This window comes from Exophiala viscosa (assembly GCF_022695815.1).
Source record: "Exophiala viscosa unplaced genomic scaffold EDD37scaffold_1, whole genome shotgun sequence".
Lineage (NCBI taxonomy): Eukaryota > Fungi > Ascomycota > Eurotiomycetes > Chaetothyriales > Herpotrichiellaceae > Exophiala > Exophiala viscosa.
In genome coordinates, this window is record NW_026944353.1 from 2,657,369 (window position 1) to 2,678,263 (window position 20,895).

Consider the following 20,895-nt stretch of genomic DNA (forward strand, 5'->3'; position numbering starts at 1 on the left):
TGCAGTCGGCTCCCTGGTATGGCTGGATGAACCAGGGGAAAAGGTTGCATGTATCAGCGCGGGCGTCAATCTCGACGGCGTCCGAAGCATCCTTTTGTGCGAGGGGGCTGGCGTAGGCCATGCTGGAGAGACCAGCAATGGCGATGATGGCGGCGACGACTTTAACCATTTTGAATGAGTTGAGAACGGAAGTGGTTTGAGTGTTTGGTGATTGGATTTGGAAGATGTTATGGAGTGTTTGTTGAAGGTTTGTTGTTTGTTTGAGTTGGCGTGTTGTGTTGATGATGAAGTTGGTTGTGAAGCTGGGTACTTACTGGTATTTATGTTCAAGATTCTTACATTCTACTCCCCTGATCAATTTGAGGACTTCTATTTCGATACCGTATGGACTTGAGCACATTGATCGTAGCAGTCGACAAGAATAGTGGTTGGCAGGCACAATCACCAAGTCTGGGGTAACAGTCGTACAGACGTTTATGGTCCAAGGGTGCCAGCTGGAATCAGTGCGTCAGTGCACCAGTATGAGAATAGCATGAAGCCAGCTTGCCAATGGCCCTTAGAGAAGCTCGGGCTGCCCAACCGTAGTCATGTCTTGGGCTGCATAGTATAGAGCACATAGGGAATACGTGCTGGAACACGGATTTGTTGCGTCAATACTACCTATGGGAGGCTGAGCTGTCAAAACGGTGTGGAGAAGAAGTCTAAGTGGTTTCACGTTACCTGGTGGTCTGAGCATCCAGCCAAATTTAGTACCTCTGCCAGAATCGACAGGCTCTTTCGTGGAATCGTGGCGTGTGATCTATCTTACCTCACCGACGCATTGACCATCGTCCAGTTTTCGCGCATGGATTCGCCCCTAACACCATGTTGCAAGCTGAGAAGCCCGGAGAACCAGAATACCACCATTTACACAGGTCTCCCCGAATCCAGGTGTGTCATAAGGCTATCGACCATGTATCCTCTGGTGCTCTTGGTAAATAGCTACACGGTCACCGGATTGATGGTGTCGGCACCCTTGACAACAGCATCCTCAAGCTTCGGACCCGCAGAGACATTTTCTTGCTCGGCAGCCTCTTCATGATGCTCCTCAGGGGTCCTACCGATTATTCCTTTGGCCCGTCCTCGTTTCTCCAACCAAGCGATGAGCAAAATTGCCGGGATTGTCAAAGCACCAGTGACCAAGCTGGCAACATACCCCTTGTGATAATTGGGGGCATCAGTGACGGGATAGAAAATTAGTGGCCACCAACTGACAAACGCAAAGTCAAAGGAGTTCATAAATCCCGTCGTAATGGCTCTTAGTTGCAGGTCATGTGAGGTGAGGTCTGCCATCCAGGAATACCATAATGCCTGGGGCGCGTAGGTGGTGCCCATAAGGTAGAAGGCAAAAAAGTATCCGGCGTCGGTCGGAGGTCCAGATACAAGGATCGCACTCCCGATGACGAATGTGAACCCCACGCATAGCGATGCCTGCCACCGAGAGCGAAGTCTATCTGAGACCGCTGCATAAATGAATGTTGCCACAATACCGCAGGCGTATGTGGCGGTGGGGTAGTTGTTCTGCTGGATGACAGAATACCCTCGCCCTGCCATCCAGAGCTGCATGACGTTATTCTGTAGCATCTGAACAGACAGAGAATATACTGCCGGAATGTGTCAGTCATCTCAACAGCAGCGCACTCCAAGGGATGGTCTTACGCATGAAGATCAGGGGAAGTAACCAAAATTGCCAGCTCAAGAGCACCCGCTGGAGTACTGTCCAGTCCCAGGAATGCTTCCTTGTGGATCCTAATCTCGTAGCAGCGTGGTCCTTTTCGTCTTGGGACAAGAACCACGCAGATCGATGAGATGGCAAGTCAGGAATGAAGAACCAGCCTGAAGGGGGATTCGTCAGTTCATGTCTTGGATTGCTCAAGTTGCTCCTACCAAAGATGGCGACGGGAATGGTCGTTACGGCGACAACGATAAAAATGAGCCGCCAGGCTGGTAAACCCCCTTTCCCGGACAAAGAGCCTAGGAGGGCGGCCTGGATCCACCCTCCAGCCATGTTGCCTACGTTCCCGAACGCGCAAAAGATAGCCGCTCTCTTGCCTAGTTCCGACTGCTTGTACCACGTAGCATAAATGAAGTGCGCACCGACACTTACATTGTTTAGCTAACCAGACCGAAGGATCCCTTGCAGGTTAACTTACTAGCAAATGGCAGACAGTGCTCCCTCGAACCCATTCAAGACGAAGAGCTGCCACACTCGATCCACTCGGAACGTGATCAGGGTGAGAATCGCCCACAGTGTATTTGCAGTGACAAAAACATATCGAGGACGCAAAATTGTCAAGAGTGAAGTTGAGGGCATCTGGAAGACGGCGTACGTGACAATGAAGGTGGTGTTCATGTAATTGTACTGTTTGCCCTGGAACTTCAGGGCTTCCTTCATGCCGCTGATATATGCTGTCGAATAACTTGCTCGATTTATGCCGAACAAGAACCATATCAGGGAGAAATACATCAGGACCGTCGAGTCCAACTTCATCAGAAGGCTTCTCTCGACTCCAGGCGGACCCCAGATGGCCGTCTTCAGTCTTGAAATGGCCATCCTAATTGTATGGTTGCTTTGATGATAAGATGATGTGTCGTCGTTCACTGTGTGATCAGGCAGATCGTCTTGTGCAACAAGCGCCGCAGAGGAGCAATGCGACGGGTGCCTCGTACGACTGGACCGCTCTGGAATTAAAGGGCATTGTTCGCACATCTCGACGGCTGACGCTTGTTATAAGGCGATTGGAGGATAACGAATAATTAATGTGGTTGACAACATCGCGTGCATGCAACCATGGTGCAATAAGACGTGATATCAAGCATCGAAAATGAGGGTCTCCAGCGAAGATCCGCAAGCATGGGCATGAGGTTCCCCCCAAGCTCCTGACCTTATTGGTGCTTTCCAGACTTATCTTGCCTATCTCCAACATTCTTGGGGCTGCTGAGCCGTGCCGCCCAATAACGGTACGGGTCGATATACTCGTCTGTTTGAATTCTACCGTTTCGACCTCGGTCGCTTTGACTAATAAGTCCTGCTTGTACTGAAGTTGACCGATTGGACAGTTCGGAAGCTGTTGCCATAAGTCAGTCCTCCATCGACCGGCTTTCGCATCAGGTCAGTGAAAGCACCTCAAGTGAGAAGCGCGCAATCAACAAGCCTGTTAGATGACTTTTTAGAGCGGCGAGATCTAGACGGGATTATGGTAAAAGCAGCGGTGGAAACGTAGAGCAGATGTCACTGATTTGGCTCCGACGATTATCCGTCCTTCAACCCGAACAGAAAGAGTGTCCATAGTAAGGCTCTTGAGCACGGCGAGAACACAATCAAAGCAGCCATGGCTCTTCTCTCACAAGTGCTGGTCCTAGCAGGGGTACTCTCATTGCTACACGCGTACGTATGAATACAACCTTCTGAGGGGATTGGACTGACCGTCGCAGTGCCTATTCCGCCCACGAGTTCTCTACATTGTCAACCAAGCTCCATAGACCGGCTCCTCTCCCACTCGACATCAAATTAGAAACCCTCATCTCCGTCTTCCTGGCCTGCTTCGGCCTCATACTAGGTTCGGAGCCTTTGAAGCCTGTTAGCTGGAGTGCATGGGCGGGAAAGATTGAGAGAAACGGCGAGCCAAATCCATTCCGAGGTTTGGAGGAGCGAGTGGGCTTTATGGATATCAGAGCCCAGCGAACTGAATTTTTAAGATGGGTGAAACAGCAAGGTGACACTGTCAAGAGCTGAGAACCGGCGACACGAGATGTTCTGATTCAGCCCGTCTCCTCCTCGGTGCTTGTGCAGACTTCTTAGATTTGCATGGCCTTGCACAGGAAGCAATCGGCAAGCACTGATGCGGCACGGTGTCAAGATGCAGGGCCGTTTGCGCACGGTGGAGGAGCTATCTAGAGAAGATCACCAAATCGAAAACGGAGCTACACTGTGCCGGGAAATAACCTCTTCGAGAATACTTGACCTCTGGAGACGTCGAAAAGTCACCATCAAGCACACGTGCCGCGCCGAGCATTCAATCCCTGCTACCTCATAGACCTGAGTGGCGCTCCCATCCTCCAGGTGTCACTCTACTGGACGGTACAAGTCACTGATGTTGGGGTCTATAATACACTTGGTTTTCCCGAACCGCCAGCAGTTTGCGTGTACTATCAATCGACGTCGAGGACAAGGAGAGGAACATCAAAAGCGCAATGGAGGTCCAGGTCATGGTTGCGAAGAATTGAGCTTGGCTCAATTCCATTTCAAGCCTCGAGCGGGCGGTTCTAACATTCTAGTATACCTAATGTTATGTCAGCCGGAGCACTTCCGAGCACGATATTCAAGCCTTGTCCCCTTTCACTCCATCATTGTTTTCCTTGCTGATCCAACATTGCCGGTGCTTGTTCATGCTTACATTCATAGGTCGTCGGGCATCATAATACATTTTCATCACGTCTGGATTTCAGACAAAGACCCAGATCACTCGTGAGTGCTCGCGAATCTGGCCGCTCACAGCAACGAGAATCCCAGCCCCAAAACCACCAGACCGACTCCAGCGCCGGCGACGCGATTCAATGTGGCGCCACCAGTGGCTTGCGCGAATGTCGCTGATGCCTTGGTCGAGCTCGGGCTTGCACTCATCCCATTCGCGCTTGCAGTAACAGTGGTACTGCTATGTATCGTTTGAGATGAGATCGTTGTTGAGCCGTACGCGCTGATTTGGCTGTTGCTGTTGCTGCTTGTGGTCCCTGTACTGTTCGCATACACGAATCCCGAGCTGCTCGACAACGTGGGCAAGACCGGTTGCGATGTGACGACGGAGGGTTGGCTGGTAACGACAGAGGGCATACCGGTGATGACGCCCAGCGAGTTTGTCATGCTGGTGTAACTTGTGAAGGGATTGTCGTACGACGTGGAGCTTGTTGACGGCCATGATACCGATGCTGAAGCTGAGGTTGAAGTTGCAGTGTTGTATGGTGCTTGCGGCTGACCGTCAGAGATCTCGGACATGGCGGGGACTGTGGTCACTTGCGGTACGGCGGTCGTGATTGTTGAGTGAAGGAGGACGAGGATGGCGAGGATGAGTGAGCTTACTTGGGTTTGTGGTGTATGCATCTTGATAGTGTATGGATGGTGCTTGTGGATTTGACTGCAGGTCTATGCTCTAGGAGATGGTGGATGATCAATAGTTCTAAAGGATGAGAGAGTGAACGTGCACAAAGAGAAGTATCTTGCACCTCTATATAAACAGAGACCCGTCCATTGATGGTACTCCATACCAACCCGTCCCTCCTGGCCACTGCAAGATATTTGTCGTTCACGGAAGAAGAATGTTGACGGGGTGAATAGTAATACTGTGGTACATGAATGGAATGTTTGCAGCAGATCGACTTGTATGACGCTCGGGGCAACGAAGGGTATACTGGCTTATGAGTGGTTACCCAAAGAAGTTTTGGGCGAGGCTGGATGCACGATGACTGCAGACAGTGCGTCTAAGTGGTCTATGCCACCTCGTTCCAGATCTGACAGGGGAAACCCCTTGCATAACAGATCTCGGGTGCCTCAGGGTCGTTTGCAGACTTGTCAAACGAGGAGCGATATGTGTTGTGCTTGTTGATATCCTCGTCTAGCACCTGTTCATGACATTGTATTCCATACGTATACACTAGCGGCGTGTCATCGCCCAAGGATGTGTCCATATCACTCGCTTGAACGCTTCAATTGAGAAAATGCACAAATCCCAACAGACTCCGTTGTTCGTCACATCACAGCCTTCGGATCCCGACCCGTGGCTGACCCCTCCTTCCAGCGCCGACATTCGAGACTTTGCGTAACGCTGATGGCCTCGACATCGCAGTTGCCTGGGGCAATACCGCCGCTTTACCGACCTTGTCACTCGTTGATGCGGCATTCTCTTTGTCATCTTCGAATATTATATTCACAACCTCGGTCGAACCTGCTGCATCTGGGCCCGCCCGCCTAGGAGACTTTCTGGGTGGTTCTGCCGATTCATGGGTCCGTGATGTGGATGATGCGTCAGTTGCTTCCTCGCTCTTGCCAGCATAGACTCCCGATTCTGAAGGCGATGGTATATCGGACAACGGTCGCTTCCCTTTCGTGCTTGTTTTCAGTCCAAGTGAGCGAGACTGAGCGGGTTCGTTCTCTTTCGTGTTATCCTCGCCAGAGTCTTCCCGGATGATCTGTGGCTCGCACTTCGTGAAATCTGAGAGTGGCTGTTGATCGTCTGGCTCCTCCTCACCCCGTCGCTTGGCGTGCTCAACCGCATTGATTAGATATTTTGGGATGGGCGCATGTATGCCGGTCATCAACCTAGCCTGGGTGGCGAAGGCTTCATAGTCTTCCTGTATTAAAGCGCCAGCCGCTGAGTTCAACGCCGAGTCAGGGTTTGGCTGTATCAACAAACATGAAATGGTCACGAGTATGTCCTTCAGCGTCAACTTCGAGTCCCAGTCTCGCTTCAGCGTCTCCAAACAGACTGCGCCTGTAGATTCTTCAACGTTTGGGTGGTAGATTCGTGTTCTGAAAGTCGCTCTCGGTGGATTCTTGGGATAGTCTTGGGGCATCTTGAGATGTAACCGCCATAGTCCTTGTGAATATGGTGTCCCCTCTGCGCCGGTGATCAGAATGAGGAGTTGGGTGAGATCATCAGGAAGTGAGGCCGAGTAGTCCGGAAAAAGGTAGTTCGGAGGCAGGGAACATTGCAGCGCAGCGTGATCCTTTGCAAGACGACGAAACGAAGAGGCCTGGTAAATACTTAGCGTCAGCTACGAAAATGAGGCGCATTGAGTGATATAGATGCGTGCTCTGCAAAGGTCTGTCTTCTGCTTCCATGCGGAAGGGCAAGAATCTGTGCCTTAGAGGTTGTTAAGGGCGTCGACTTACCATGATCAATACGACTATCTGTACAATAATGCAGTAATTGAAGCTATGGTTCCTAGCGATGGGTGGCCTTCAATGAATCGCGTGTTTACACTTACCGCGCATTGACCGCGTAGTGCAGGGTCGACGCCCCACCGTTTCCACGTTTCCCAAAATGCGTGGTCATCACGTGCAAGGCTGTAACTTTGCACAAGGCTACGCTCAACATGATGAAGAAGTCGTCACTTTTCCATCAACCCTACAATCTCATTCGGTTGAGGCCAATTATCCGGCCTTGGAAGATCGACAACTGATTTACGCTCGTACTGCAATCCTTTCATATTAGTGCATGCGTGAGATCATTCCGCCGAGATGGCCTCTGAGGGCCCAGTCTCATCAGGCGCTTGCTACTACGAGGTGAAGTCAAGCCAATTTGGGCAATACCCGCGACTCTAGGAGCATCTCAACTCCACAGACTGGACCTTCCACCGGAATAAGAGACTCGTATATGGCACCTGCGCATGCTTCCAGCCTCCCTTCTGGTTTACGAAGAGCCTCGGCAGTGTACTCTTGCATCGTTCTGGCCCGACGCACGGAAAGGTTCATAAAGATGGAAATATGCTGAAGGCAGACCTTGAATACTCATGACTTCGGTGGTGGGTTGAAGTTGCACCGCCTCTGGCACTTGGAAGTCTGTCGTACGAACGAACCAATCAACTCAAGGTCTTGTTGCTGTGTATCGGCATCTCCATCTGGCTTAGCGACCTTCTCAACCGAGAATTGCTGACTCGGCACTGGGTAGATTTGGCCAACGGTCTGCCTCTTTGAAGCGCCTCAGACCGCTACTCGATGCACTGCCTGTTCTTTTGTTTCCCTCTTGATTGCTCTACGTTGGCATTGCCCGTCATAATTCCAATTCGACGCAGTTGTTCTTTGGCTCCGGGCGTCTCATCCCTATACTTTGGTCCTTTTGTCCCCCACTATTGACCCTCCCATTGGCACTTGACAGCTTCGGCGTCCGCGACAGAGACCACCTAAACCTTGGGCATTACTGCTCGTCCCGCGGGGTCGACGAATTCGACTGCCAGTGCCTATGCGGCCCTTAATTGACCATCTTTAGGTGTCGTCGCAGCCTTGCAGGGCATCAATCGCCCCGCCGAGGTCGAATCTCAGCAGGCCGACCAGCTGAAAGCTCGACGACGCTCGAAGCAGCTTGCAGGCCATGGAGGTACTTTCAACTTGACAAAAGACCGTCAAAAGTTCGAGCATGATATTACTCACACCCCAACGCACTACTATATACAAAGTGTAATCTCCCCGCGACTTGGTCCTTCGTAACGGCTCACTGCTTCACCTTTCACATCATCCTGAGTCCGTACCTGCATATTGCGGACATCAGAGACCCCGACCACTATTCTTGATCCCTCTCCACTGACGCTTGGATTTTGACGCCACTGGCCTGGATCAGAAGGGCCACTCACAATCACCCTCGTATTTTGACATACAGCGACTCGCCACATTGTCGCCCTGCACGCACCATGTGGGCGCAGAGTCATGCGTTCACAGTCGCTACTCCTTCTCGGTTTACTGGTCCACCTACCTATATGCTCGAGACAGCTGGGCCTGACACCAACGGCCTAGCAATACCTATGACAGGTATTCCTAGTGGCGCACTTCCACACCGAAGTCCACCCTCGTTCTCGATCTCGCCAGCCTCGGCACGTCGGAAAAGAGCTAGCAAGCCAAAAGTACGGACCGGTTGCAAAACGTGTAAAGTAAGTCCACCACCCATACATCTCCACCGGACATGACCAACTCCACACACAATGATTATGCTTCCATCTGGGTCGTTTGGCAACTGTCACAACCTTGATTTGCATTGTGGATGACTGAATGGGTACCGATGTACCGTCTCTCTCTTACGAGGTCTGACTTAATTTGCCCCAGATACGGCGTATCAAATGTGATGAGACCAAACCAAGCTGTAAGTCGGCCATTGACGTGCCTTTCACTGTCTACCTACAGCGCTCACATGTCTCACAGGTAAACGATGCACCTCCACAGGTCGGAAGTGTGATGGATATGACTTTCCTAAAGAGACGACAAAAAGTACATCAAGCTCGTTGACAGTATCGCCACCACAACGGTCGAATGTGACCATTCAACACATATTTCAACCCGGGTCAATCTCCAAGCCGTTTCAAGGCGACACCCAGCAACGTCGTATATTTCACCGCTTCCAATACTGTACTGTGCCTGCCTTTGCTGGCGGATCCGAGTCCGGTTTTTGGACGCAATTAGTCCTGAAGGTGGGCCAGGAAGAATCCATCGTCCGTAACGCCATTATAGCGTTGGGGACGCTTCACGAGGACTATCAAGACCGTCGTGGGAAGTATTCGGCCAAGCTCACCGACGACGCAGGCTTTCGACACGCCCTAAAGCTATACGGGGACGCTTTGCGGGACCTGAATCAGCGACTAAATAAGCCCTCCACAGGCAACGCCAAGCTCGCCATCATTTCGAGTATATTATTTGCCTGCTTTGAAGTCCTTCGTCGCAATAATATGGCTGCCGTCATCCATTATCAACAGGGAATGAGAGCACTGATCCGTCAAATGAACCTCCCAGAGAACAACGAGAGTGCACTCGCAACTTATTCAACACACCAGCAAACTGGCAGTCAAGCCACCTTCCGGGAAGTCCCAAACGATGAACTCGATGAGCTGTTACGAGTCTTTGCACGATATGACATCCAAGCATGTACCTTTTCCAAAGATACCGCCGAGCGTCTAGTGACCCACGTCAGCCCCATACCACGGGTACTCCCAACAGATCTGACATTGGGGCAAGTCCGGAACCACCTGGACAATCTGTTGGTTGCCGTGTATCAGCTCGTCAAATCAGATCTGCGCATGTATCGCTACTGGCAGGCACAACTGGTACCACTGGAGTGGCGAACCCAACGAGAAGAGGGATTACAGACATTCGATACATGGACCGCGGCTTTGGAAAACTTCTTCGAAACCCAAGCCCCTAGACTGACACCCTCTGACATTAAAAGTCTGCTGGGACTGAGATTACAGATGCAAACGGCAGTCATGATGCTCAGGGTGTGTATAGATGCTGGGCCCGAAAGCACATTTGATGCCTATAAGGACGAATTTGAGGACATGGTGTCCAAGGTTGAACAAATGACTTCGGCACTTAGCATGATGGAAGCCCATCCCCTAGAGGTTGAGTCAACGCCATTCACCATGGAATTGGGCGTCATCCATCCTCTGTTCTTCGTTGCTTGCAGGTGCCGAGACTGGGACATCCGACGTCGAGCAATTGCTCAGCTGAAGAGAGTCGGCAAAGAAGGTGTCTGGGAAGGACCTATCATGGCTGTGTTGGGACAACGGATCATGGAGCTGGAAGAGGAAGGACTGTCTCATGGGCAACTAGTCCCAGAGGCACAGCGATTCCACGAAATCAAGAAGAATGTCGACTATGATGGCCGTCAGATATATTTGGAAGCTACGAAGGCACTGGACAACACCTGGAAGAATTTCTCAATCCATAGGGAGCTCGTCCCCTTCTGAAAGAGTACTTCATCTGAACTGAGCGTGGCGTTCTTGGGCTCGACAGTTTTCACGAGCAACTCGAAGCATCTACTAGAAGCATCAACATGCGAGCTTCACATGACGACCGGAAATTGAATAATGACGTTTTGATAAGGGGTCCACCGCATTCCAGGCGAATGGAGAAGAGAGAGCAGAGTAGCTGACCCTGAGTAGAAACTTGCGAAGTCGTCGACTATCGTGGTGCATCGTTTACACAGGACAAGTTGCTGGAAAGCACCACTAGTTATAGTGCAGTATTTGACCCCAGATTAGATCAACAGGAGTGCATGAGCATCGGAGAATTTTAAGTCTTGAGAGAAAGGCACAAGGACCCTGGAGAGGCGGCGGATGGCGGCAGTGGCATTTTTGGCTCCCGCTCCCTAAAGCTCTTAGGCTTCTTAGCCTGGAGGATCCGAGGATCAGACCCAATGGCAGCCTTTCGAGCCCACCCAAAGTTGCGCTCGAACAACGGTTTAGCGTGTCGCGTCACTGGCTGATTTCCCAATCCTGATTTCCATCAACTCCGTGTTCAATCAAAATCTTGGGCGTTCTTGACACTTCATTCTATCACTCGTACACACTTCAAACCCTCCTTTCATCCCCGGAGTCTTGTCCATGGCGCGGCTGCCACTCGGTGAAGCGTCGTCTGTCATTGTACCCTCCAAGATTGCGGGCGTCGGATCCGTCAATGCTGCTGTTCAACATCTCCAGGATCGTCGCGGTGGCCTTTAATGAACCTCGACGACGTCGATCCTGAGGCCCTCCCATCTCGTGTCCATCCACAATCCGACGTCGACCCGGTCTCACCGAGTTCGTCAAAGGCGCACAACCCCGCGCCCACTCCCTCCGAGCACGGTTGGATCTCACCATTTAGCCTTCCTCCTCTACCAAACCTCAATCGAGAACGCGGTCAATCGGAGATTCTTAAATCTCCCAAATTCCAGCGCCAACGGGCGGAAAGTGGTGCATATTACGCAGCTGCTTGGGGTTCACCGTATGCTCCTCCGAGTCCGCGAAAAAGTCCTTTTCCAAACGATTCGCCGGATCAGCGTGCAGCGATCGACATTACACCTGCGCCGCCGCAGTCAGCCACCCGTCTTGTGACTGCTCGTGTTGCAAGAGCGCCGGTCGATAGAGAAAGATCGCGCAGCCAGAACTTGGGTCTCCAGAGGTGTAGACCACTGCCGAAGAAGGAATTGTCAGATCCGCTTTCGGAGCGCTTCAATTGGCTGAGTGAGTCGGACGAGAGTGATACGGGAGCGACTGCACAAGAGGAGGATAAGACACCAACTCGCAGAGCATATCTCGACAGCTGGGGATTATCACCTCCCAGCATCGTGAGACGAGCACCTTCGAAGCACCAGATTAAGGAGAGCCTGGCAACCATCACTCCGGAAACATTCAATGAGCCCAGGATCGTATCGGAAGTGATTGCACATCATCCACAATCCCTTCCACCATCATTAGAGAACAGAATGGCGGAGCTCGACCCGGGTGGTGCTGATGTGGCTGAAGGGCCGCCTCCAGAGATTCCATCACGAGCATCCGGAACGGAGGAAGAGCAGAAAACACCTGACATCCCAGCTAACACGCAGCGTCCCCGCCCGGCGTCGCTCCAGTCCTATCAACGGCCGAAGAAGAAGGTCATTTGGAAGGGCAAGGCTTGCATCATTGCCTTACCTCTCACAGACCGAGAAGCTGCAGGCCTTCCTCCGCCACTGGCACCTCAGGAGGCGCAGAAGCGCATAACAGATTGGATCGGTGCCGGCTATAATGTCAATGGTTTCGAGCTCACCGACGATGTACCTGGTAAGCTTATGGAGGCTGGAGGGCAGAGTCGCCCGGTTTTTCCAGACCCATCAGAGATGCAAGCCGAACGGAGGTTGCGCCACTACCACGTGCGTATTCCGGATCAGAACGAGTGGGATGTATGGGTGAACTACCTTAAGGAGGAGAAACTTCGCGCATTGGGTGTCAGTCCAAGCATATCGGAAGCTCCCCCATCGACTAGGTCGCCCTTATTTTCACCTCCATTGAGCCGCGTCTCGTCCGGATACCCAGGACTGGCAGCTTCACCGCCCGTCGGTTCGCCATTATCAGGAAGCAATTCTTTGAGGGCGACGAGCAACACCTTTTCTCCGTCTCTGATGTCGTCCGCAGGGATAAGTCCACAACCTGGATCAATGACATCCTCCCAAGTCAACGGCGTGCCAAGACCGTTACAGGGACATGGGTACAAGCAGTCAGTTGCACTACCAAGTTCTTACGGACGAATTACATCACCATTTGACAATACAAGCCCGTTCGGTTCTGCACCTCGACCAAATGTACATTCTTTATCATCACGCCAAAATAGCTTCTCGCCCAATCAGCCTTTACAACTTCCTAATGTGGGCGACATACTTTTCCCACCACCACGACAGCGAAGTGCGGACATTCGTGGCACGAATGCGCAGATTGTGCCTGAACAGGGGCGACCCGTTCAGACTCAGCCGGAAGGACAGGCGCCTACGCCTGGTCATCGGCATCAAGAGACATTACATTCTGTGTTAGCCCGACAGGTCGACGATCAGGTACGAACGCCGGAGTACCATGAGTCTTCGCCACCTTTCATCGAGATCGCACATCCAACACCCAAAAGTCACCGCCAAAACCTCAGCATGGCTCTCCAACGAGAGATTGATGCGGCAGAGGCTGCATCTCGCGATCAAGATGCCAGTGAAGCTGACGCGGCTAGGAAGGAATTCACGCTGGACGAATCATCGCATGAAGAGCCTCCTATCCTAAGAAGACCGGAAACAATGTCAGCAGCGGATGAGAGGTCGGAAATTGAGACCAACCCGAGTTTAGCAGCAACTCCCATGCTGATGGATGATAAGAATCCGTTCGTCAATTGGCAGGCTCTTAGCGATGCAGCAAAGGCAGATTCCAAACCTGTTGCTGAACCTGGTCAGCACTCTTCGAAGCTGAATGTGGAGGCGAAGGAATTTGACCCTCAAGGCGGGTTCTCGAGTGCGAACTTCTCATTTGGGGGTAGCGCCTTCAATGGGTTTGGAGCTCCTCAACCGGCACCTGCACCACAAACCAAGCAACCCGCCACTGGGAGTCGACTCTCGCTGAATGCCGATGCGCCAGCTTTTACACCAACCTTTCTTGCTCAGGCCGGGTCTAAGGAGACGTCCTTTTCGTTCAGTTCTGCGACGTTCAATGTCGCCGCACCTGTATTTAAACCGTCAGGTGTTTCGGGCACAGACTTCCGGGACAGTGTTGGATCTTCTGGTGGGGAATCTCCAAGTAATCCAAACACCATTTTTGGCAACGTGGTGATTGACCCCAACTCGAAAGTCTCCAGAAGGACGAACAAGCCAATCTCAAACCGGGACCCAACCCCTGAGAACAAGCGACAGGAAAGTCCTCACTCAGGAGACAATGGCAAAGATTCCGAGTCAGGCTCGGATTCGGACTCTGGTCGGCCAACTGTGCCCATCGAGAGGCAGAAGCGAGCTCGACGACAAGATAGTGACGGCGACCGCAGTCCTGTGTATGCTGAAGGGGCGCCATTCCGCCATACAAGAATTCTCTCGGAAATCGTGGACGATGTTGACCAGAACGGACCTACAACAGAAGCTTCCGAGAAGCCTTTCGATGGCTGGGCATATATTCCCGCTGACGAGGCGCCAATGGAGATCACATCTGAGCAGGCCCAAACAGAGAAGGTCCTAGGCAAAGTGGATGAGAACGATGGCAAGTTTACCTTCCATACTCAGAACGACGCCGCCAGATTCACTGAAGCGCGTCCTCCTTTTGACACCGATCGTCCGCTGTCTTATGGTGAGCTTGACGAACCTGATGCTCACGGCGAAGTGGAAACACACGAAACGGAGTCGGAGAGACAAATGTCCTCACCGAACGATGAAGATCAAAAGTTGAGGTCATCTTTATCAGCACTTGCTAAGCCATTTGAGTTCCGCCCTCTTCCTTCCACTCCATACGCATCGTCATCAGCAAAGACGCCTCAGAAGTCGCAGGGACTGGAAGCCTCCAGATATGCAACATCAGACACTCAGCCACGGTCGTCAGCTGAATTCAGTCATACGTCTCCTCCAGCAGACCTGTATCACTACGCAGCCAAAGAGAGCGACACAGTCGATGATCAAGAGGAGGTTGTGGAGGTGTTTGAAGAAGATAGCAGTGAAGGAGACGCAGAAGCGGAACAAATCCACCAAAGCACGGATCCGCAGACTGAGACACATGCCTCAAGGGAGCAAGAGGTTAGTGATGGTGCTGATCATTCTGCCCTGCCAACACGCCATCAAGATGAGCCTATGCCATCTTTCGAGGAGATTGATGCCGTCATGAAGCAGTTTGAGGTAGATCCAGAACTCGGCATTGAGCGCAATGATACTCCAATTCTGTCAACACCCCTCGTCGATATGGGGCTGGCACCGAACCTCAGAAGCGATGCTCCGAGCCCAAGCCCTCCTCGAACGCAATCAGTCAACCCTCCAGAGGTCGAGTCTGCCTATTCTCGGTCCCTCGGCCTCGGCATTGGAGTTCACAATCTCAATACAGGCAGGGAAAATGTCAGTGACTGGGGAGACGTTTTACCGGCGGCCGATCAAGAAAAGTTACAGCTCCGCTCGCAATTTTTCGATGGCCATGTCAATGACTTGGTAGATGGTATCCTCGAGAACAGGCTCGAGCCACTGGAGCGTGCTCTACACACGATCCAGCAATCCTTGACTCTGATGGCCACGGGCTCAAGACCTAAGAGTAGTGGTCGAAGCATGTCGACAGAGGTCAAGAACTCCGATGCTGATGACGAAGATGACTATGACGCATACGAAGGATTTGCGTCGTACAGAACCGCGTCGCCTATGGCAAGGAGAAATGAACGCAAGCAAGACCGGATCCGTGCCGTCGTCGCAGGAGCATTGGCTGCCTACCAACCTCAACAACCGTCATTTGATGTCACCGAGTTCAATACAACTTTACAGGAAATGAAACAACTAGCTCAACAGGCAGGCTCCCAGGACACCCAAAACCAGCTCAAGTCAATTGTGGAGGATGTTATCTCTCATCATCCTCGACTACGAGGGTCGCGAGTGCAGCAGGATCATGAACAAAACCTAAAGCCCCAGATTGATGGTCTCGAGACGATGCTGAAGATTTCGAAGGAACATGCTGCTGAAGAAGCCCAGATGCGCAGGAAAGCGGAGGGCGAGATCACTGAACTAAAGCTTCGGTTACGGATTGCCGAGGATGAGGCTGCGGAGCACCGCGAAGCATCCGAAGAGGCTCAGCAAACCCTCATGGCGTTCGTCGAGGAGAAAAAATCATACGAAAGACTCGAAGACGAGGTTGAAGCAATGACCCTCAAGAATACGGCCCTTGAAAAGACGCTTGAAGAGTATAGGTTTTCCAGCGATCAATGGCGTGAAGACATCCAGTCGGAACGTGAAAAGACCAAAGAGCTCAAAGGCGCCCTACAAGACCTACAACAACATCTGGAGGAGCAAGCAGATTCTAGACAATCCCTTCGAGGCAAGGTGGAACGCTTACAGGCGCAGATGACTCACACTGTCCAAGATTTGCACACTGAACAGGCGGAGTGGCGTCACAAAGAGCATGACATGCAGAGCAAGCTTAGCCTGATGCAAAATGAACTCGACCAAGAGTGGCGGCTGCGCGAGAAAACTGAGGAAGAGCTTCGTGTCTTGGATAAAGAGCACAAGGCTAATCTGCAATACAAGATACTTCAGGAACAAGGTCGAGCCGAAATATCAAGACTGGACGAGCTGGTCGCAGCTCTGCGGGAAGACAACAGAGCTCTTGATACTAAAGCGTTCAATCTTGAACGAGACTTGGCTCATGTCAGAAACAGCAGAGAGGCCGAGCTTGCTACAGCCACGACCCAATTGCAAGCAGAATTGGAAAGCGCCAGAACCCAGCTTGAGCGCATTCGAACGGATTCGGAAGCCCAGATCTTGAGATTACAGAGCCGACTTGATCACGCGGAGCTAGACATCGAAGATCAAAAGGCTCAGCACGACGCCCTATTGTCAGAGACGATTGAAGCACATAAGGATGCTTTACGCGAGGCCAACGAGAGGCGAGAAACTGCACTTGAAGACCAACATCAGAATCATGAGAGAAAACTAAATGATCTTCGCGATCGCCACACGCGAGAATTGCACAACTCGTTCGATACAAGGACCAGGATTGAACACCACCTCAATGAGAGATTAAGCTTGAGCGATGACAAAGTGAAACATCTGGAAAGCAAAGTGGCAGACCTCGAGGAAAGACTGGAAATCACCAAGTCTGCGGCCAGGGCTGCTGTTGAGGCTGCGACTGCAAAGGGCATCAATCTGCCAACGCCTGCGCCTTCCGTTGTTGCTTCACCACCACAACGTGCTACTAGTGCCTCGATCTCTTTTGTGAGAGGTACTGAACTACCAGAAAAGATCTCGCCACAAGCACTCCGTGAGTCGATCATGGTCTTGCAGGACCAGTTGCAGAATCGCGAGCAGAAGATTGAGAAACTGGAAGGTGAGCTTGCCGCAATTGACAAGGAGGCGCCTGCAAAGTTGAAAGAGCGCGACACGGAAATCACGTGGCTTCGGGAGTTGCTGAATGTGCGCGTGGATGATCTCGAAGACATCATAAACACGGTCTCCCAGCCAGAATTCGATCACGAACCCGTGAAGGACGCTGCGATAAGGCTTAGGGCGAACCTGCAGATGGAACAGCAACTCAGAGAACGCGCAGGCGCCGAATTGTCAGGCTCACTGCCGTCTCTGTCTGCGCTGACAAGCTACGCGCAATCACCACGTGCATTCCCGATGGCGGCGGCAGCAGCTTGGGGCAATTGGCGCAAAGCTCGAGACACATCGATTGGCGCATTGTCTGACCTGGCCAACAACCTAGGCAATCAAACACCGTCGCGATCAACCATTGGAAGTCCGGCTAGTTTCCTATCTGGCATCATGACACCGCCGGGGACGACGCAGAAACCTTTGGGGCCAGCTGAGATGCCGGTACCTCCCCCAAGCATGAGACCGCTGGCAGCTGCTGCTCAAGCTCGAAGGAGTACTTCGGAAGCACGAAAGACCAGTTTGGAGGCACGACCCTTGAGAGCCTACAATTCGCAACCAAGGGCGCTCTCAAGCCGACAGCGGGAGAAGCGCACAGAAAGTCCTCAACCACCCACTGATTCCTCACCGAGAGATGAGTCGCCACATACGCCTATCCAGGCCAAACGCCCAAGCCTGAACTTGTCAGACGACTTTGACGAAGATGCGTCTCCCCTCGATGGGAAAGATACTCGGCGTCTACAAGAGCTCGAGCCGGCCACTGAGCAAGTCGAGTCGGTGTGAACGCAAGTAGGAGAAGTACATCGTCCTGCACGATCATTGTTGAGTTACACCAGATTGATGAGTGGAAAGGAAGATGAACAGGATTGTGTTTCCATGTCACATAATACCCCCCTCTTGTCAGTCACTTTGTCGATGGTTCTGTTCCTTTATTGTTGATGTTTTTTTTATCCTGTCGGCCAATCTGGGTCAGGCTGCGCTGGTGCAGCTGAAGAAAAGGTCACAGCGAATGTCTTTTCTGTTCCTGAACAAGAATATACCCCCCATTGCTGGCTTGGAAATTGGCTTTTCTTTTGTTTTGGGCGGATGGTCGATACTTCCACTTTTAGCCAGATAGCATAGCGAGAGATAGCGACCTGTACTGGGATTGAGATACCAAATTGTCATTGAGCATACTGTATATGGAAATGGGAGAGTCTTTCTATATCACTTTTTGACTGTTTGCGGCGGCTGACTGTTCCTGACCCTTCTGAGGTATCGGATACGTCACTCTTAGAAAAGGTTCCGACTCCGTGAAAAATCGTCCCACCAAAAAAGACGGACGGCGATCTGTAGGGTGATCATTTATCGAATTAACAATGACCATGCGCCGATATCATTTCTGAATCTTTCCATACTTACACCTCGATGAGACAGTGGTCGGTGCATATGTCTTAATTTGACCATCGCCCCCAGCTTTCTCATGCCAGTACAACGTCCTGCAGACCTCCGCTCATGCGATTGACTGGCAGCCCCTTCGCCCTCGGCCGCGCCACTTGGACGTGTGCTCGGTGCAAAAGTACACAGACACCCTCCAACAGGTTCAGACATACATACAGCTCTTATGCACGACCCGTCAAGGTAGTCCGACCACGGCAGGCTGTCTATCTCGCTGCAGCAGGTGGTGCTTTGGGCGGAAGTCTATTGTTCTTTACAGATGATATCAAGCATGGGTGGCATGCTGCCGCAAGGACAGGGAGGGTAGTGACGACGCTCGCAGTCTGTATTAATGAGTATGAACACGCCGCTATGCTCCAACTGGAAGGATCCTGTCGAGGCTAACAACGTCCAGTTACCGAGTTACACTCAAACAGCACCCCGAAGATCCCAAAGAAGCATCCCACGCCTTGAAAGCCTGCCATACACGATGCGCCGAACGGACGTTAAAGGTGTTGGAGCAAAATGGCTCGATTTTCATCAAACTAGGCCAGCACATATCTTCAATGGGATACCTCTTGCCCCGGGAATGGACAGATACATTTGTGCCGTTGCAGGATAGGTGTCCGGTTTCTTCCTACGAATCGGTTGAAAACATGTTTCTGCGCGACACTGGACACCGGATAGAAGACGACTTTGCCGAGTTCTCCAAGGAACCTATTGGCGCGGCTTCTTTGGCCCAGGTACACATTGCGAGACTCAAGGATAGTGATCAGAAGGTGGCTGTTAAGGTACAACATCCGACATTGGAGGAGTGGGTGCCGTTGGATCTGGCCTTGACGCGATTCACATTCAGGACGCTCAAGAGAGCGTTTCCGGAATACGACATGGAATGGTTGAGCGAAGAGATGGACTTCTCACTGCCACAGGAACTGGATTTCAGGCTGGAGGGCGCCAACGCTACGAGAGCAAAAGAATATTTTACGAAGAACACCAAATTTCCGCTCGTTATACCGCAAGTCATATCGGCTAAGAAGAGGATTCTTGTCATGGAGTATATGGCGGGCGTGAGGGTGGACAACTTCGAGTACTTTGCCAAACACCACATTTCGCGTGATGAAGTGTCGGCCACGCTGGCGAGGATCTTCAACGTCATGATCTTTCAGAAGAACGCGCCTCTTCACTGCGACCCTCACGCGGGCAATCTCGCCGTCAGACATAATCCCAACAGGAGGTTTCCGTACAACTTCGACATCATTCTCTACGACCACGGTCTATATCGGATTCCGGACGATAAATTGAGAAGAGACTATGCGAAGCTGTGGCTGGCTGTCATTGACGCCGACGAACCCAAGATGCGGCAATACGCGTATGCAGTGGCTGGTATTACGGACGAACAGTTTCCACTCTTCGCATCTGCCATCACAGGTCGAGACTATCGGGTACTGACCAACAAGAAAGTGGCGACGTCGGCGCGTGATGACCAAGAGAAGGAAAACGTTCAGGACGTCTTCGGAGACGACTTTGTGCAGCAACTCGTCCAATTGCTCGGTGATGTGCCCAGGATCATCCTGCTGATTCTCAAGACGAATGATCTCACCCGCAGTTTGGACGAGTCTTTGGGGTCAAAGCAGCCCATGCGCCCGATGATGATTCTTGCACAGTATGCCAGTTTGACGGTGTGGGAGGAGGAGAAAGAGAAACTGAGGAGGAGAGGAGGATTGCTGAATCCCAAGAACATCTTGCCTCTGTTCAGGGCTTGGTTGACGCATTTCCGGATCGTGCTGAAATTGTTTGGGTATGAGCGGTATTTGTCGATACGGCGGCATTTGAGTCTTGATGGTTGACCTGCTTGCAATGCGTGCCAGCTGACAGCTGAACTCTCGATGGTTTGGAATTAGCGTGGCGTTTTTATATACTGGCTTTTAAGCATTGTAGGGAACATGCATAGCTGTGCCTAGCGGTTGGTAAAGGCACATACCTAGGTGTGCCTAGCGGTTGGTAAAGGCACATACCTAGGTGTCCCCGTGCCATCAAAGGTACATGAGCGAAATCACAATGTCTACGTGAGTGCTGGGCACGATTGAAGATCTCTGGCTCGCGTCGTTGACCACTCTTACAGTATGCTCTAGTGGATCAAGGCTAGAAATCAAGGTTCATATAACAAATCCGCATAATCTCTTTCGCAATCGACCATAGGATATGGATCACAGGGCTTCCCGTTCGCTCAGCCGTACTTAAGCCATATGCCGATACGTTAGTAGTTGGGTGGGTGACCACCAGCGAATCCGTATTGTTGATTGTTTTTGCTTTTTTGGATGAATAGTGTCAGAAACCATTGATTAGATGAAGTTTTGCTGGTTTTTATATTTTTTGGGGG

At 51.7% G+C, this 20,895-nt stretch overlaps 6 protein-coding genes across 6 annotated transcripts; 3 read left to right on the forward strand and 3 right to left on the reverse strand.

Moving 5' to 3' along the window:
* Nucleotides 1-981: 981 nt before the first annotated feature.
* On the reverse strand, nt 982-2,593 carry EDD37DRAFT_645161 (major facilitator superfamily domain-containing protein; the record flags this gene model as incomplete). The annotated part of the gene is made up of 4 exons (XM_062817608.1): nt 982-1,643; nt 1,699-1,875; nt 1,927-2,141; nt 2,193-2,593. The coding sequence occupies 4 exons, from the start codon at nt 2,591-2,593 to the stop codon at nt 982-984; spliced, it is 1,455 nt and encodes a 484-aa protein (XP_062675292.1).
* Nucleotides 2,594-3,269: 676 nt separating this feature from the next.
* EDD37DRAFT_49808 (magnesium transporter) lies at nt 3,270-3,954 on the forward strand. Its single transcript, XM_062813437.1, has 2 exons — nt 3,270-3,427; nt 3,475-3,954. Exons 1-2 carry the CDS (start codon nt 3,372-3,374, stop codon nt 3,773-3,775), a joined length of 357 nt encoding a protein of 118 aa, XP_062675293.1. The 5' UTR covers nt 3,270-3,371; the 3' UTR covers nt 3,776-3,954.
* Nucleotides 3,955-4,521: 567 nt separating this feature from the next.
* On the reverse strand, nt 4,522-5,277 carry EDD37DRAFT_49663 (uncharacterized protein). The gene has a single exon (XM_062813409.1). The coding sequence runs from the start codon at nt 5,135-5,137 to the stop codon at nt 4,532-4,534; it is 606 nt and encodes a 201-aa protein (XP_062675294.1). The 5' UTR covers nt 5,138-5,277; the 3' UTR covers nt 4,522-4,531.
* Nucleotides 5,278-5,713: 436 nt separating this feature from the next.
* Nucleotides 5,714-6,983, reverse strand: EDD37DRAFT_49672 (ubiquitin-conjugating enzyme E2 S). The gene is made up of 2 exons (XM_062813413.1): nt 6,926-6,983; nt 5,714-6,786 (listed from the first exon to the last, which is right to left on the reverse strand). The coding sequence occupies exons 1-2, from the start codon at nt 6,926-6,928 to the stop codon at nt 5,788-5,790; spliced, it is 1,002 nt and encodes a 333-aa protein (XP_062675295.1). The 5' UTR covers nt 6,929-6,983; the 3' UTR covers nt 5,714-5,787.
* Nucleotides 6,984-7,973: 990 nt separating this feature from the next.
* Nucleotides 7,974-10,858, forward strand: EDD37DRAFT_49954 (uncharacterized protein). The gene is made up of 3 exons (XM_062813461.1): nt 7,974-8,676; nt 8,849-8,885; nt 8,945-10,858. The coding sequence occupies exons 1-3, from the start codon at nt 8,440-8,442 to the stop codon at nt 10,480-10,482; spliced, it is 1,812 nt and encodes a 603-aa protein (XP_062675296.1). The 5' UTR covers nt 7,974-8,439; the 3' UTR covers nt 10,483-10,858.
* Nucleotides 10,859-18,409: 7,551 nt separating this feature from the next.
* On the forward strand, nt 18,410-20,738 carry EDD37DRAFT_616877 (aarF domain-containing kinase). Its single transcript, XM_062815694.1, has 2 exons — nt 18,410-18,871; nt 18,931-20,738. The coding sequence occupies exons 1-2, from the start codon at nt 18,594-18,596 to the stop codon at nt 20,360-20,362; spliced, it is 1,710 nt and encodes a 569-aa protein (XP_062675297.1). The 5' UTR covers nt 18,410-18,593; the 3' UTR covers nt 20,363-20,738.
* The last annotated feature ends 157 nt before the right edge of the window (nt 20,739-20,895 follow it).